A 13,536-nucleotide genomic window follows, 5' to 3' on the forward strand; every position below is an offset into this window, starting at 1 on the left:
GCAAGACAGTTTTTTTCCCCCAAAAATGAATCCTTGATGATTTTGAATACACAACGCATTCCTTCCACCGGAAATTCACTTCTCAACCGAAGCAGGAATTTGCAAAGATGATCAGAGCAACCACTGAATCAGTGAAGAAATCTTTAAAATACAGTTTTAGTTGTGCCTAGTTTCGAAAGGAACTCATCACACAGTACACACGCAGTGTGAAGAGAAGATGGGAGTGAAGAATCTGTGGGATATCTTGGAAACTTGCAAGAAAACTCTCCCCCTTCATCATCTCCAGTAAGTTTCAATTTTCAACTCCAAGATTAAAAAAAAATCCTACTTTATTTATGCTGATGAACTGGATTTGTTGTTGGGTAGGAACAAGAGGGTGTGTGTGGATTTGTCGTGTTGGATGGTTCAGCTTCAAAATGTGAACAGATCCCACTGTCCATTGAAAGACAAGCTCTATTTGAAGAGTCTCTTCCACCGCCTCAGAGCCCTCCTTGCTTTGAATTGCAGCCTTATCTTCGTCACTGGTACTATGTCTCTACTTCTCCTTTCCAATTAGACCACTCTTCAATCAAGTGTACAATTAGTCCAATGCTGGGTTTCATTTCTAATGTGAAAATGTGTCTTGGGGAAGGGATGGAGAAGGATAAGGATTTGTAGAAGAAGAGCTCAACTTGTCATAGACTTCTAATGTATGATATGTATCCATTTTGTTTCAATCTGAAATAAGGAGGAGAAAGCAGGGACTTGTATGCTTATGGGATTTGGGCATGTGGATTTTTTGGGTTTTTTCTATTTTTGTTCTAAAATAGAACTTAGATTCCTCGTTTGTTCTAGCGTTTTTTTTTTTCCGGATTTGGGAGAGACGCATGACCCTCATGCGTCTCTTTTTAATGAGACGCATGATCGTCATGCGTCTTTCATAGAGACGCATGAGGGTCATGCGTCTCTATTTTTTTTTCGTTTTTTTTTAACGACGCATGAAGGTCATGCGTCTTAGGTATAGACGCATCTCTCTCATGCGTCTGTTGTTTTTTAAAATATAATAGACGACGCATGAGCGTCATGCGTCTTAGGTAGAGACGTCATGCGTCTGTTGTCTTCCTCTCTTTCTCTCGCGTATTCTGCCTATGCTGCCGTGGGAACTGATTTAAGCAAGTTAGAGACGCATGAGCCTCATGCGTCTCTACCTAAGACGCATGACGCTCATGCGTCGTCTATTATATTTTAAAAAACAACAGACGCATGAGAGAGATGCGTCTATACCTAAGACGCATGACCTTCATGCGTCGTTAAAAAAAATGAAAAAAAATAGAGACGCATGACCCTCATGCGTCTCTATGAAAGACGCATGACGATCATGCGTCTCATTAAAAAGAGACGCATGAGGGTCATGCGTCTCTCCCAAATCCGGAACAAAAAAAAACGCTAGAACAAACGAGGAATCTAAGTTCTATTTTAGAACAAAAATAGAAAAAACCCGGATTTTTTTAAAAAGTATGTTCACACTGTTCATTGACTAACACAGGCATTGTGCTTGTTGTCTAGACGGCTCAATTCCCTGTATCAAATTATCTACATATAGGCGCCGCTTGAATACTGGAAATGAGGCAAGACTTCAACATGGCTAAACTCAATGTACCTTTGTGGAGCATCACAGTTTCATTCTTTTACCTCCGTACTAAACTTGTTTCTCTATGGTGCAGGCAATGCCAATTGCACATGCTAAGCATACTAGTCAAAATGTATCATCTTTGAAAAGAAATATGGGATCTGAATTTTCTTGCATGATCAAAGAAGCCAAGTTGCTGGGCATTGCCCTTGGGATTCAATGCCTAGATGGGTAAACTGTGTGGCCATATTAAAATGTTATTCTAAATCTGATGCTTTGCAGATTTTAATTGACATTACCTAACCTGTTTAACCCATTTTGCTTAAAACATACACAGGATTGAGGAGGCTGAAGCTCAATGCGCTTTGCTGAACGCAGAATCATTATGTGTATGTGAATACCCCTATTCACTCCTGATAATTTAACTCGGAAATTTCGCACACTAACCTTTCTTGTTCCACGTACAGTTTTATGTACTGCAATTAATTTGTTATCACCATTTAATGTCTGCTAGAACTCTCATTTCTGTTGGTTGAATTATGAATTCAGGATGGATGTTTTACATCAGATTCTGATGCTTTTCTGTTTGGTGCAAGAACAGTTTATAGAGACATTTGTTTGGGTGAGTTATAGTACAAATTTTTTGCTTTCCAGTAATCATTTACTGATAGTACAAATTATTTTCTCCCCTCTGAAATTTAGGAGAAGGTGGTTATGTTACTTGCTATGAAATGGACGATATCGAGAGAGAACTTGGGTTTGGAAGGGATTCCTTGGTAAGTATCTCTCTGACGTTTATATAATCGACATCATTTACGAGTTAGTCACTAGCCATTCTGTTTTTATCATATGGTTTCACAGTGGACAGAAAATTACGCAGATGACCATACATTCTTGCTCTGTACATAACTACATATTGCTTTCATGTTTTGTGAGTAGTTTGGACATAAATAATTTGGTGTGTGAATTGGCAGTATGGATCAAATCTTGTTTACATATTTTTTATCTTCAGATTACTCTTGCTATTCTTCTGGGGAGCGATTACACCCAAGGAATTCGTGGGGTTGGGCCAGTAAGATGAATATTTTCTTCGTTTCACTTGTGTTATCTGGTTAAAAATATTTTCTGATCTGCATACAAACAGGATGTAATTTTTTTTTAAAACTTGAATGTAGGAGCATGCTTGTCAGCTTGTGAGAGCTGCTGGTGATTCGTCTGTTCTTCAGCGGCTTGCATCAGAGGGCTTGTCATTTGCAAAGAAGCCAAAAAACTCGAAAAAGAAGGGCAAAATTACTGAGGGAGAAAATAAAGAGAATTATGATGATAACAAGAGGGATTTTAATGGTGAGCTTGCAATGGCTTCTCTATTATCATTTCCTTCCATTAAAAGATCCTTTCTTTCGTATCAACCTTTTTTTCTATCTTGATGCTGCAATTTATACAGGTTTTGGTCACACAATTTGGAGATGATATATGATCATAACCGAAAGTAGATTGGTGGTTGCTTTGCAGCCTGCTAAGGAAGGATATGTGCAACTTTCTGTTTTAACTTAAGTTTGCTCGTTTATAGGGAACGAATCTGATTTTCCAATGGACAATCAGTTTTTGCAAGTGATAAATGCATACATGAAGCCCAAGTGTCATTCAGCAGACTCAGATGCAGTGAACAGGTATAGGGGTTCCTCCCCAGAATTTGTTATATTCCACCGTTTTTTCTTAACAGTCGAAAACTTCTACATTTCTTTTGTTTAATAGGGTTCTTGCTCTCTATCAAGTCAACAACAACCAGCTGCATCAGATTTGTGCTCAATATTTCGACTGGACGCTTGAAAAGACAGGTTATATTTTGTCAACCCTATGTCCCATCACGATATCCCTCTTAGTGTGTGTATATCCACGATGTCACGCGCACAAGGGATTTAAGACGTCGGCAACCTTTATTAGAAGCTCAAAGATACATGCTGCTGGTTAAGAATGTGCACTGATGCATCCACTGGTTATGCTTTGATGCTTCCTTAACCTCTTGGTGGCGAAATGCATCTAAAAAAATGTATATTGGTGTCAAATATTGGACTAAAAAATAAAAATAATGAAATGTGAGAAAAAGATCATCGGAAACTCTACTTTGTGTTTCTGAAGTTTGTATTTTTCTTGGGTTAGATGAGTACATCCTTCCGAAGATTGCTGAAAGAAACTTGAGGCGATTTGCTAACCTTCGAGTCACTTCTTCCAAATTAGACCTCCATCCGCCAATCAACGAGGTAAGTAGCACCAGTCTCTTCTTTCGACTTCACAAGGCTGTATATTCAATGAGTGTTTCTTGTGAGTGCAGATGCCAGTGAAATGTCCTATATCTAGGATTATCAAGCAAAGAAAAATCCAGGGAAGGGACTATTTTGAGGTTTCGTGGGAAGACATGGATGGAGTCGAAGCATCAGTTGTACCTGCTGATCTTGTGCAGAGGTATGACATTTCAAGAACCTGATGTTATCAAGTTATAACATGCATATATCCTCGAGTAGCTCGATGACACGGCTCGTGTTCTTGCAGTGCTTGCCCTGAAAAGATCATGGAGTTCCGGGAGCTAAAAGCTCAGAAACAGAAGCCCAGTCGTAAACCAAGACAGAAACAGAAACGAGACACAAAGGAACTCGACAGAAAGCTCCAACAACTGGTGGACGAGATTGAGAAGGAGAGCACCACCTCGAACGCCATTGGAGAGACGAAAATAGATGCTCCCACATCAAGACAGAAGACGGTCGACATCGAGGAAATCGATGGAAAGCTTCAGGAACTGACCATCGACACAGAAAAGGAGAGCAGTGGTAGCGGCTCGACTAATCCAAGAGGAGGAATGCTTCAGCAACAGAGGATGATGCACTTTGGTACCAGCATTGGTGGTTGCTCTGTTGCTGCAGAAGTTATTGATCTTATAAGTCCGCTGCCGCCACGACAATGTCCAGTGTCGAAGCCCCGAGAGTGTGTTGAGGTGATTGAGTTGAGTGATACGGAGAATGATGCCACACCTCAACATGCAAGAAAAATGGTTAGAGATCAAGTCTCTACAGCATATGATGACTACCTTTATAAAAAATCTGATAACTGTGCTTCCAAAAGTAGCGTGATTTGCTTTGATTAATGAAATGGTTGGATGCAAATTTTATAGCATTAAGCCCTCTAGAGGCTCTCCATGAAACTCCTCTTTTGGATGTTCATCTTCCTCTCTTTTGCATTTTCCCAGAGATCAAAATGAAAAGAAAAAAATAGAACACAACAAAATGAAGAAGATGGAGTGCAAAAAAGAAAAAAGAAACAATGTGTAATTCTTTATTTTTACGATTTATTTTGCTACTAAATTTAGTTCCAAAAAGATTTAATATTACAAAATAAAGAGCAATTTTATGTATACAATTCGAAAATCAATATAAAAAGGGTTAAATTTTTAATTTATTTCTTCAAATTTCATGCAATACATTATTGTACTGTATGATGCTGATATTCATAGCACAAAATGATCACAATGAAATGCTAAATACTACTATCATTACTATATACCTAAAATGTGATTTTCTGTATCGGCAATCTTAAAAAATTAACTAAATTAAGTACTTATGTTAAGCGTGAAAGGGATTATAATTTATCACTAATACCAAACTCATGCACTTCTAAATTGGTTATCAAAATGAAAGTCGCCTTACTCAACTACAAAAAATAAATTAATAAAACGTAAAATAATTAGTTTTGGGACAAATAATCTAATTAAATACACCCACGAGGATTATGTATCAAACACACCGACTCATTAGGTATGTTAAAATCGCACTTACAGTCTGTCTGTCAAATCAAAATGTATAGATTGTATTTAGGGCCACGATTTCAAAACCATATATTGTCCCAATTAAAGTTTAGAATTGATGTAATAACATAGATTATCTTAATTCTACCTAACCTAGAAGAAATATCAACACCTAATATGAACACGAGAAAAATGTAAAATTTTATTGCTATTCGTGAACTAGTTTGAGAATTTTGAGTTGATTAATCAATTCCACATTAGATTAATGTTGTCAACCATAATGTGAAAAAATTACATAGGATCTGCCAAAGTCTTAAGTAACAGAAAAAAACAAATAGAAGTTCAACAATGTGCATGCAAATATTGTTACTTTAATGCTTCTTCTTTAACTTTACAACCCATACTCTCCAAATCCATTAAAATTTTAAAATCCTTTGCCTTTAAATACAAGACAACAAACATCTCTTCTTCATCAAATTTAACGGCACATATACCTATAGCTTGTTCGAAAAATGGGCTGTAAGAAGCCGACACAGAAGCACAAGAAGGGGCTTTGGTCACCAGATGAAGACCTCAAGCTCAAAAAACACATAATGAAACATGGCCATGCCTGCTGGAGCTCCATTCCTATCAATGCAGGTATGTATGTTCACACATTATTTAAACAAATACTGTATATATCAACATGCAAAATAGAAGTATACAAATTTCATATGCAACACCATCCAACATTGGAGCATGTGTTTTGGGCAGGTCTAGAAAGCAATGGAAAGAGCTGCAGATTGAGGTGGATTAACTATCTAAGGCCGGGATTGAAGCGAGGGGCGTTTAGCTTCCAAGAGGAGGAGAAGATCCTGGCCCTTCATCAAGTTTTAGGAAACAAGTAACTTCTTATAACATGCTCTTTATATATATGTATGTATAAATAAATAAAAAAACTAAGGTTTTCAACTGTTTGTACTTAGAAAATGCTACTCTATTTGGATAAAATGATACTGGTTGATTTTTCTGTGTTTATATCTTTATAAACAATCTCACAAAACATATAATTAACAAAATTTAACATGTATACTGTCACTGACAGATATGTACTGAATTTGACATTAGATTATTGTATGTATCAGATGGTCTCAGATAGCATATTACCTACCTGGAAGAACTGATAATGAGATAAAAAACTACTGGCATTCTTACCTTAAGAAAAGAGTGTCAAAACTGGAATCAACCTCTTCTTCTATTTCGAAGTCGGGTCCAAATGATTGTAGCTTCCGGTCTCTAGAAAACATGGAAGGATCATCAACGGACCACCAACAAGGAGCCTAGAAATGTATCTTACCAAAAGTCCTTTTTGCTGAATGGCTGTCTCTTGACCAGTTCAATGGCTCTTCTTCCAGCATTGCACAGGTCGACTGTGGAAGCTCGAATTCTGAAGATTCTTTGGCTCGCGGCCAGCAGCTCAGCGGAGAGATGCTTGGTGAGTTCCACAGTAATCCAAACTTTGTTTGTGTTGATGATATGCTCCAATCACCATTTGGCTTCGAGGATCAGATCTCGGAGAGTGGTCTGGTGGATTATTTCCAGGGAGTTTTTTACTTTTGTTGTGATGAATTGTATATGTGATGTACTATGTTAATAACTTGTAGACACAAGATACATCTAGCTAGTGGTCATAATTAATGGTTATTGTGTAGTTTGTTTGATCACACTCTCTCCACTTCAACATTGTAGAGGGAAATCTATCTTCAGTTCTTGTTTTAGTTCAAACTTTCTCAATCCAACAAAAGGGGATTTCAATGTACATATAATCACCTGTATAATAAATACAATGGTGGCATGGCTATGAGATAGAGCTTTCATCAAATTCACCATGTTGTTTGAATCCATAGATCAACAAAGAACACATCACAACGACGAAACCATCTGTTTGAAGTTTATAAAACCAGTAGTATCTTCAATGCAATCACTACTCCTATTGGGATCCATTTGAATCTGCAATAAATCATAGTTCTAGTTCCAAACATAAGCAGACCCTCCCATTTGTTATGCAAAATACCTCTCTTTTTTTTTCATGTAAAGCTTCCATATCTGTTTCTATTACATGTGCTGTAAAAGCTCTCCGAAATCACATCTGTGTTTTGGGAAGCATCTTTGATAAGTTGGCTTGTGAGTATCAACATATTTCCTTCTAACATTTGCAATCACACCATCTGCATTTCAAACTAGACATACTCAATCCATCATCTTGAAAATTTTCCCATCTAAATTAAGCTTCCAGAGCATTATTTCCAATTTACTAAAAATCCATTGCAGATTACATAATTTAACAAGGTCTCATTACACTGGTAATCAAGCCCAAATCCTCAAACTTCACAAACTCCCTATGCAAATCTTGTACTCAACAATGTAACTGAAAAAACAGAAAATGGATAAATAACATGGTAAATTAACCACAACATCCCATAATCAAAAAATTAATACTTGAGGCAATAATGATCCAAGAAAATGGTGATCTTGGAAGGTGGGAATGCTCTTCTAGAAGCTTCCTGGAGCAAGAACTCAGCTTGTTGCTTTTAAGCAGAGATGACATGTCATCATCATAATTCTCTTCATTCACAAATCTTGGACATTGGGCTAAAGGCAGGCCCATCACTTACCCTTCCAAACATACAAAAAAAAGAACAAATTTCACTACTTTTACTATGAAAATGAAAAGGGGTTTAGCTAATTTCTATTTTCTGGCTGTGCTGTTCTGTTGGATACATGGAAAGGGAAAGAATTGGGAATGTGAAATTTGTAATAAAATGGAAATGTTGTTTAGGACAAAGAAGGGAACCAAAAAGCAAAAGGATTTGTGGGGTCCAACGTCAAATTTTCTTTTCTTTAACCTGTAATTATATATGTATGGTTTCCACGTTTGGAAATTCATTAAGGTTGGTGTTTTCAAAATGGAATTAGTCACTAATTTGTTGTGGTTATGTTGTTTTTATAGTGAGTTTAGTGTTTTCATGCTATATAGCCCCAAGCTTATGGAATCACGTGATTCATGTCATGTCATGTCATGCGTTTCATGACCAAAAATACAAAATCATATAAACTTCTTTGATCTGTCATTCTGTATTATACAAATGATGGTTAATAATTATACATATAATCCGTAAATCACAGACTAAAGAAAATGATATATGACCTAATGTTGGGAAGATTTTTTTTATATACGGCAATTTTCTTTGCCTCTTTTTTTTTAAAAAAATATTCACTGTATTACAACTATATTGCATCTTAGTATAATTTATTAATATCAGTATAAAAAGCTACACATAAGTCTTTGTATAATAAATTAAGAAAGACAGTAAAAAAAATTTCGATAGGAAAGATGAGAAAACAGATTCGTACGGTGCTCCGACAGTAGTATGCTGTATGTAGTACTAATAAAATTGATAATATTTTTATTTAATATTGAAAAACGAAGGAGGTTAGTATCTTACAAAATTCACAATCTTTTGTCATTATATATTGGGAAATAACATGAGAAGAGAAGATGGCATGAAATCAGCTAAAACAAGGCATAAAAAAGAACACTTCGCCCATCAGTTACACGCTTTCTCCACTGCTTCCTTTCTCCCTCTTGATTTCTGGTAAGCACCATCTCTCTCTCTCTCTCATGCAACTCATATTTCATTGTTTTTTTGCCGTGGAATTAATTGGGTGCAAATTCTTGAAGTTTTGTTTGGTGCTAGTCAAAAAAAAGATGGCACCTTTATGACTCTAAAATGAAGTTATGTCAGAGAGAAGTGAATAGCTCAGCTGGGAGAGTACAAACATTTAATAAATGGGGATGATGCAGAGATGAGAACAAATGAAAAAAATGGGGAAAGTGATGCTTTGATTTTATGCTTCTTTTCACTTGTCAATGTAATCCCCATGCATTTAATGGCCTCAGATTCTCTTGCTTGTTGCTCCCTTCTTCTTATCTCCTCTCTCTCTCTCTCTCTCTCTCTCTCTCTCTTGAATTTTGAAGGGTGCCATTTTTATGTTTTTTGAGAGCAGTGAAAATTGGTTGAAAATGGGGATGAAGAGAGAGAAAGAGGAGGTGAAGAAGAAGAGGAAGAAGGGAAGAAGGCCATGTTGTGAGAGAGAGGGAGTGACCAAAGGAGCTTGGAGTCCTGAGGAGGACAAGATTCTTGTTGAGTTTATCTCACAGAATGGACATGGCACTTGGAGAAATCTCCCTCAGCTTGCAGGTTTCTTCTTCTTCTTCTTTTTTTACCAATTTTGCCATTTTAGGTTTTCTGATGCAATAGTTTACTGTATGGTAGTAGCTGAGTTTGTGTTGAAGAGATGGAAAATAATTGTTCTGTCTGTTTCTAGAAGATTTTCACTTTGTTAAGAAAAGGCCCAAGAATTGATTTTGTTTTGTGTGTGTGAATGTTCCTAGTTTGTGATTGAGGGTTTTAGGAGTTGGAGATGGAAGATGAACCATTTTCTGCAAATGTTGCCTATGATTCTTTCTGATCCTTGATAATGATGAACCATTTTAGTGTGTTTGATGCAGTAGATTTACTGAGGCACTCACTATGATGGTCTTTTGCTTGTGTGGTAACTTTTTTAAGGTCTCCTTCGCTGTGGAAAGAGCTGTCGTCTTCGCTGGACCAACTATCTTCGACCTGACATCAAACGTGGTCCCTTCAGCCCGGAGGAAGAGACTATGATTATTCAACTCCATGGAGCGCTTGGTAACAAGTAATTCCATCACCTCTGTCACTTGTCCACCTCTAAATAGATATTGTAGTGATGAATTCATTGTACTCCTGTCTTTGTCTTCCATTTTTGCTAATTACCTGGCAATTCGTGGTTAAAAAACATTGGTAGGGCCCCTGCTGTTTCTTAAAATTTGATGTTTCTGTTTGGGTAGATGGGCTGCTATAGCCTCTCATCTCGCAGGAAGAACAGACAACGATGTCAAGAACTTCTGGAACTCACATTTGAGGAAGCGCTTCGACAGCATGGCCCTCGACCGGCCATCTTCATCTTCAAAGTATGTTGACACAAAATCTGGTTCCCCTCACATGGTTAAGTGGGAAGGTGTGAGGATAAATGCCGACTCCCGCCTCTCTATCCCGTTCAACAACAGCAAAGGTGACTACTTCCTACACCTCTGGAACACTGAAGTCGGAGAGTCATTCAGAAACGTGCACGAGACTGGAGATGGGTGTGGTGGAGCTGCTGCATCTCGCAGTTCAACATCACAGTCATCATCATCCTTGACCAAAGTTGAGTTGACCAGTGTTTTAGAACTCTGTAAGACCCCCAGCCCGGTGGAGATGAAAGTCGAGCTTAGGGATATCAAGAAGGAAACGGAGGAGGACATTGCTGTGTTTTCAGACACATCTAAGCCATATGAGCTTGAAGATCCATCTGATTCAATGCTGAAGCTGCTGCTGGATTTTCCTATTGGAGGTAACGACATGGCATTTCTCGACTCTGATGTCTCTACATAAACCCAGGATTAGCCCTAGGCTGCTCTCATCAACATATATATATATCTCACAAAGTGAACCAACTTCATTTTCAGCTTAGAGCTGCTTAGTGTATTGTAGGTTGGGTTCTGAGAGCCTTTTGATAATGAAACGTAGCTTCTTCGTCTTGATTTTATAATTTATACTACATCGGAACTGCTTTTTTCCATGATCGTCTACTGTCGAATCTCTAGCTTTTTATACATGAAAGAATGCATGTGTTTTGGTTTCTACAGCAGTTTCTAGGAAAAAATTCATGTGAAATTTTCTTATAAACTTCATTTCTAGTTTATATAAACAAATAAATCACTATTCAAGCATAAGATAATCAACAAGAGACAATCATATTCTACATCAGAATACCACACAATGAACCTGGCAACCAATAAATAGAAATCCCATAACAAAACAATGTACAAATCAACTTGAGCTTCAAACCCCTTTTCACCTTCAGAAACATCCAAGTAATTTCTTTGGACCAGTGCCCGTGGCGCGATATTTTGCTGACGTCTCCTCTGCTTTGAGAAGTTCCTCTCCACGCTTCGCCTCAATCATCGCTCGTTTCTCCTCTGCTTGCTTGTGGAGTACAGCAATCTTGTTCTTCATTTTCTCAATATACCCGGCCTTCTCTTTCTCCAGTTGCTCCTATTAGCCACAAATGTATTAACATGAGCAGCTCACATGCAGCAGCAAAGCCTAATTCAGAAAGGAAATGAATTTGGGCATAAAAGCTTCATCTGTTTTATGCATCTATTGAGTTCAGATAGGGACCATTTCAAAACCAACGCATCAAGTAAGACCGAAGCTGTAAATTTCGACTGAATTATTGGGCAACGACATAAATATGACGTTCAAGTCAGCCAACTTCCCATGTGTATGTGTCTACACACAGAGCAGAAGTGAAGACAAAAAGAATCTTTACCTCTATCTTCTTCAGCTCAGCTTCGAGAGTTGCTTTCTTGCTATTCTCCCAAGCCACGACAGACGACATTTTCTTCTGTGCCCTGTAAAATAGGCAACCAAGCAAGAGTTACATCACTTTTCCCCTCTTAAAATCAAGTGAAAAATCATCTCAAATTCTATCATATAGTATTGAGGAGCATGCTTACTTGTTCTCAGCTTTTGATTTCTCACTTTCCTCCCATGCTTTGATCAACGACAATCTCTTCTCCGTAGCTACTCGGGCTAGCTCAGCATCTACATAGACACCAGAGGAGTTGAGTAAAAAAATTCTCATTCTTTATCTTATAGGCCATAGATGATCTTATTTCCAGTCAGATAATTATAGCTCAAGAGCACAGTCATCTTGATACCTCTGTTTATGGAGCCCTTCTCGGATTTTTTTTCTTCGGCAGCAGCTTCGGGTTCTTTTGAAATATACATATAAAGTTCCACATGTTAGGTGGGGGAAAAATTACTCAAAAAACAAGGAAGCCATGGAACTGCAGAAAGTCTTGGAGAAACAACTGACTAGCAGTTTGATTTTAGGTGAATTTTTGCTTTTCTATAAAAACTAAAATCCCACCTTTTTTTGAAGTTTGAAACAAAGAAAAGGAAATAAATAAACAAGCTTTGGACAGAAAACTGGTAATAGTTTAAAGAATTATTCAGCGAGAGAAGGCAAAAGGCTCCTGCTTTTTTCTCCTTTATTGAATACAACTAAGAAACAGAATCAGTTCTCTAATCCAATCTCAAAACAGCAAACAAAATGATTCCAAATACAAACTTTTGCAGAAACAATCCAATAAGAATATAAGATATTCATCACCTAACAATTCCAAGAAACTAAAAAATTGAGAAATCTCATTTTTGTTTTGGAAAAAAGGTAAAATAAAACAAGGATAACAAATTTGCTTCACGTGAATAGATATCTAAATTCAGAAACCAAACATCAGCTACACATAAATGAACAAACACACACAAAGAGATGCTAATATATGATGAAAGTGAAAGCAATCAAGAAAGTGAATTACTTTCAACTATGACTAGAGCTTTGGAGTCGTCTGGTTTGTCCTGCGCCGGAGGTAGTGGCGGCGGCACCACAGCTTTCTCCTCAGCCACGTCTTTTGGCGGCTCGGCCGCCGGAGGCGGGGACTCGGCACAAGGCTTGGACTCGACTGCTTTTACTTCCTCCACCGCCATCACTCGAGAGAATTCAGATATGTTCTTGCTTTTCAAGGAAAGTTAAGTGAAAACGAATATTACAAGGTTATATAGAGCTAAATAACATCAAAACACACAAGGAAGGAGAGAGAGAAGTTGATTGGAAGGTAATATTAAACAAGAAAGGAGGGAAGTGGCCTTCTATGAGTTGGCACCATACAGATCATTCCCACATATTATGATTGGTAATAACAGAGAGCTAAGGTTTTAGATATTTTCCATGCCATCAAAGTTGTATATATATATTAGTGTGTATACTCTGTAATCTCATCAATAAATTGTGTTTTTATTTATTTGATAGTAGTATGCTTTTAATCACATCAGGATTTTCTTGTATTACTTCTTTGTTGGACTTTGGATCATACAAGTTACATGTTAATTAAAGAATGATTTTTTCTTCTCCACTTTATCTTCAAAGAGATGAACAATTATTTTTATACACCCTAAACAAC

The 13,536-nt window shown here is 37.3% G+C and overlaps 3 protein-coding genes and 1 pseudogene across 6 annotated transcripts; 3 read left to right on the plus strand and 1 right to left on the minus strand.

The window, feature by feature from the left end:
- LOC121780233 (single-strand DNA endonuclease 1-like) lies at positions 1 to 4,824 on the plus strand. Its single transcript, XM_042177770.1, has 14 exons — positions 1 to 285; positions 367 to 524; positions 1,546 to 1,607; positions 1,704 to 1,840; positions 1,947 to 1,998; positions 2,159 to 2,231; positions 2,312 to 2,385; positions 2,622 to 2,681; positions 2,785 to 2,953; positions 3,180 to 3,279; positions 3,365 to 3,447; positions 3,770 to 3,870; positions 3,942 to 4,072; positions 4,160 to 4,824. The coding sequence occupies exons 1-14, from the start codon at positions 218 to 220 to the stop codon at positions 4,746 to 4,748; spliced, it is 1,857 nt and encodes a 618-aa protein (XP_042033704.1). The 5' UTR covers positions 1 to 217; the 3' UTR covers positions 4,749 to 4,824.
- Positions 4,825 to 5,917: 1,093 nt separating this feature from the next.
- Positions 5,918 to 7,025, plus strand: LOC121780234 (annotated as a pseudogene).
- A 1,888-nt stretch (positions 7,026 to 8,913) lies between these two features.
- LOC121779451 (transcription factor MYB17-like) lies at positions 8,914 to 11,090 on the plus strand. Of its 3 annotated transcripts, none has more exons than XM_042176775.1 (4): positions 8,914 to 9,040; positions 9,453 to 9,646; positions 10,016 to 10,145; positions 10,318 to 11,090. In XM_042176775.1, the coding sequence occupies exons 1-4, from the start codon at positions 8,931 to 8,933 to the stop codon at positions 10,901 to 10,903; spliced, it is 1,020 nt and encodes a 339-aa protein (XP_042032709.1). In that variant the 5' UTR covers positions 8,914 to 8,930; the 3' UTR covers positions 10,904 to 11,090. The 3 variants fall into 3 exon arrangements, with proteins under 3 accessions (XP_042032709.1, XP_042032711.1, XP_042032710.1); XM_042176777.1 differs by having other exon boundaries at positions 8,956 to 9,040; positions 9,448 to 9,646; XM_042176776.1 differs by lacking the exon at positions 8,914 to 9,040 and adding an exon at positions 9,127 to 9,317.
- A 70-nt stretch (positions 11,091 to 11,160) lies between these two features.
- On the minus strand, positions 11,161 to 13,475 carry LOC121779453 (remorin-like). 2 transcript variants are annotated; one of them, XM_042176780.1, is made up of 5 exons: positions 12,895 to 13,475; positions 12,235 to 12,288; positions 12,031 to 12,118; positions 11,844 to 11,925; positions 11,161 to 11,566 (listed from the first exon to the last, which is right to left on the minus strand). In XM_042176780.1, the coding sequence occupies exons 1-5, from the start codon at positions 13,061 to 13,063 to the stop codon at positions 11,372 to 11,374; spliced, it is 588 nt and encodes a 195-aa protein (XP_042032714.1). In that variant the 5' UTR covers positions 13,064 to 13,475; the 3' UTR covers positions 11,161 to 11,371. The 2 variants fall into 2 exon arrangements, with proteins under 2 accessions (XP_042032714.1, XP_042032715.1); XM_042176781.1 differs by lacking the exon at positions 12,235 to 12,288.
- Between the last annotated feature and the right edge of the window lie 61 nt (positions 13,476 to 13,536).

This window comes from Salvia splendens, chromosome 19 (genome assembly GCF_004379255.2).
Source record: "Salvia splendens isolate huo1 chromosome 19, SspV2, whole genome shotgun sequence".
In the NCBI taxonomy this organism is placed as follows: domain Eukaryota; kingdom Viridiplantae; phylum Streptophyta; class Magnoliopsida; order Lamiales; family Lamiaceae; genus Salvia; species Salvia splendens.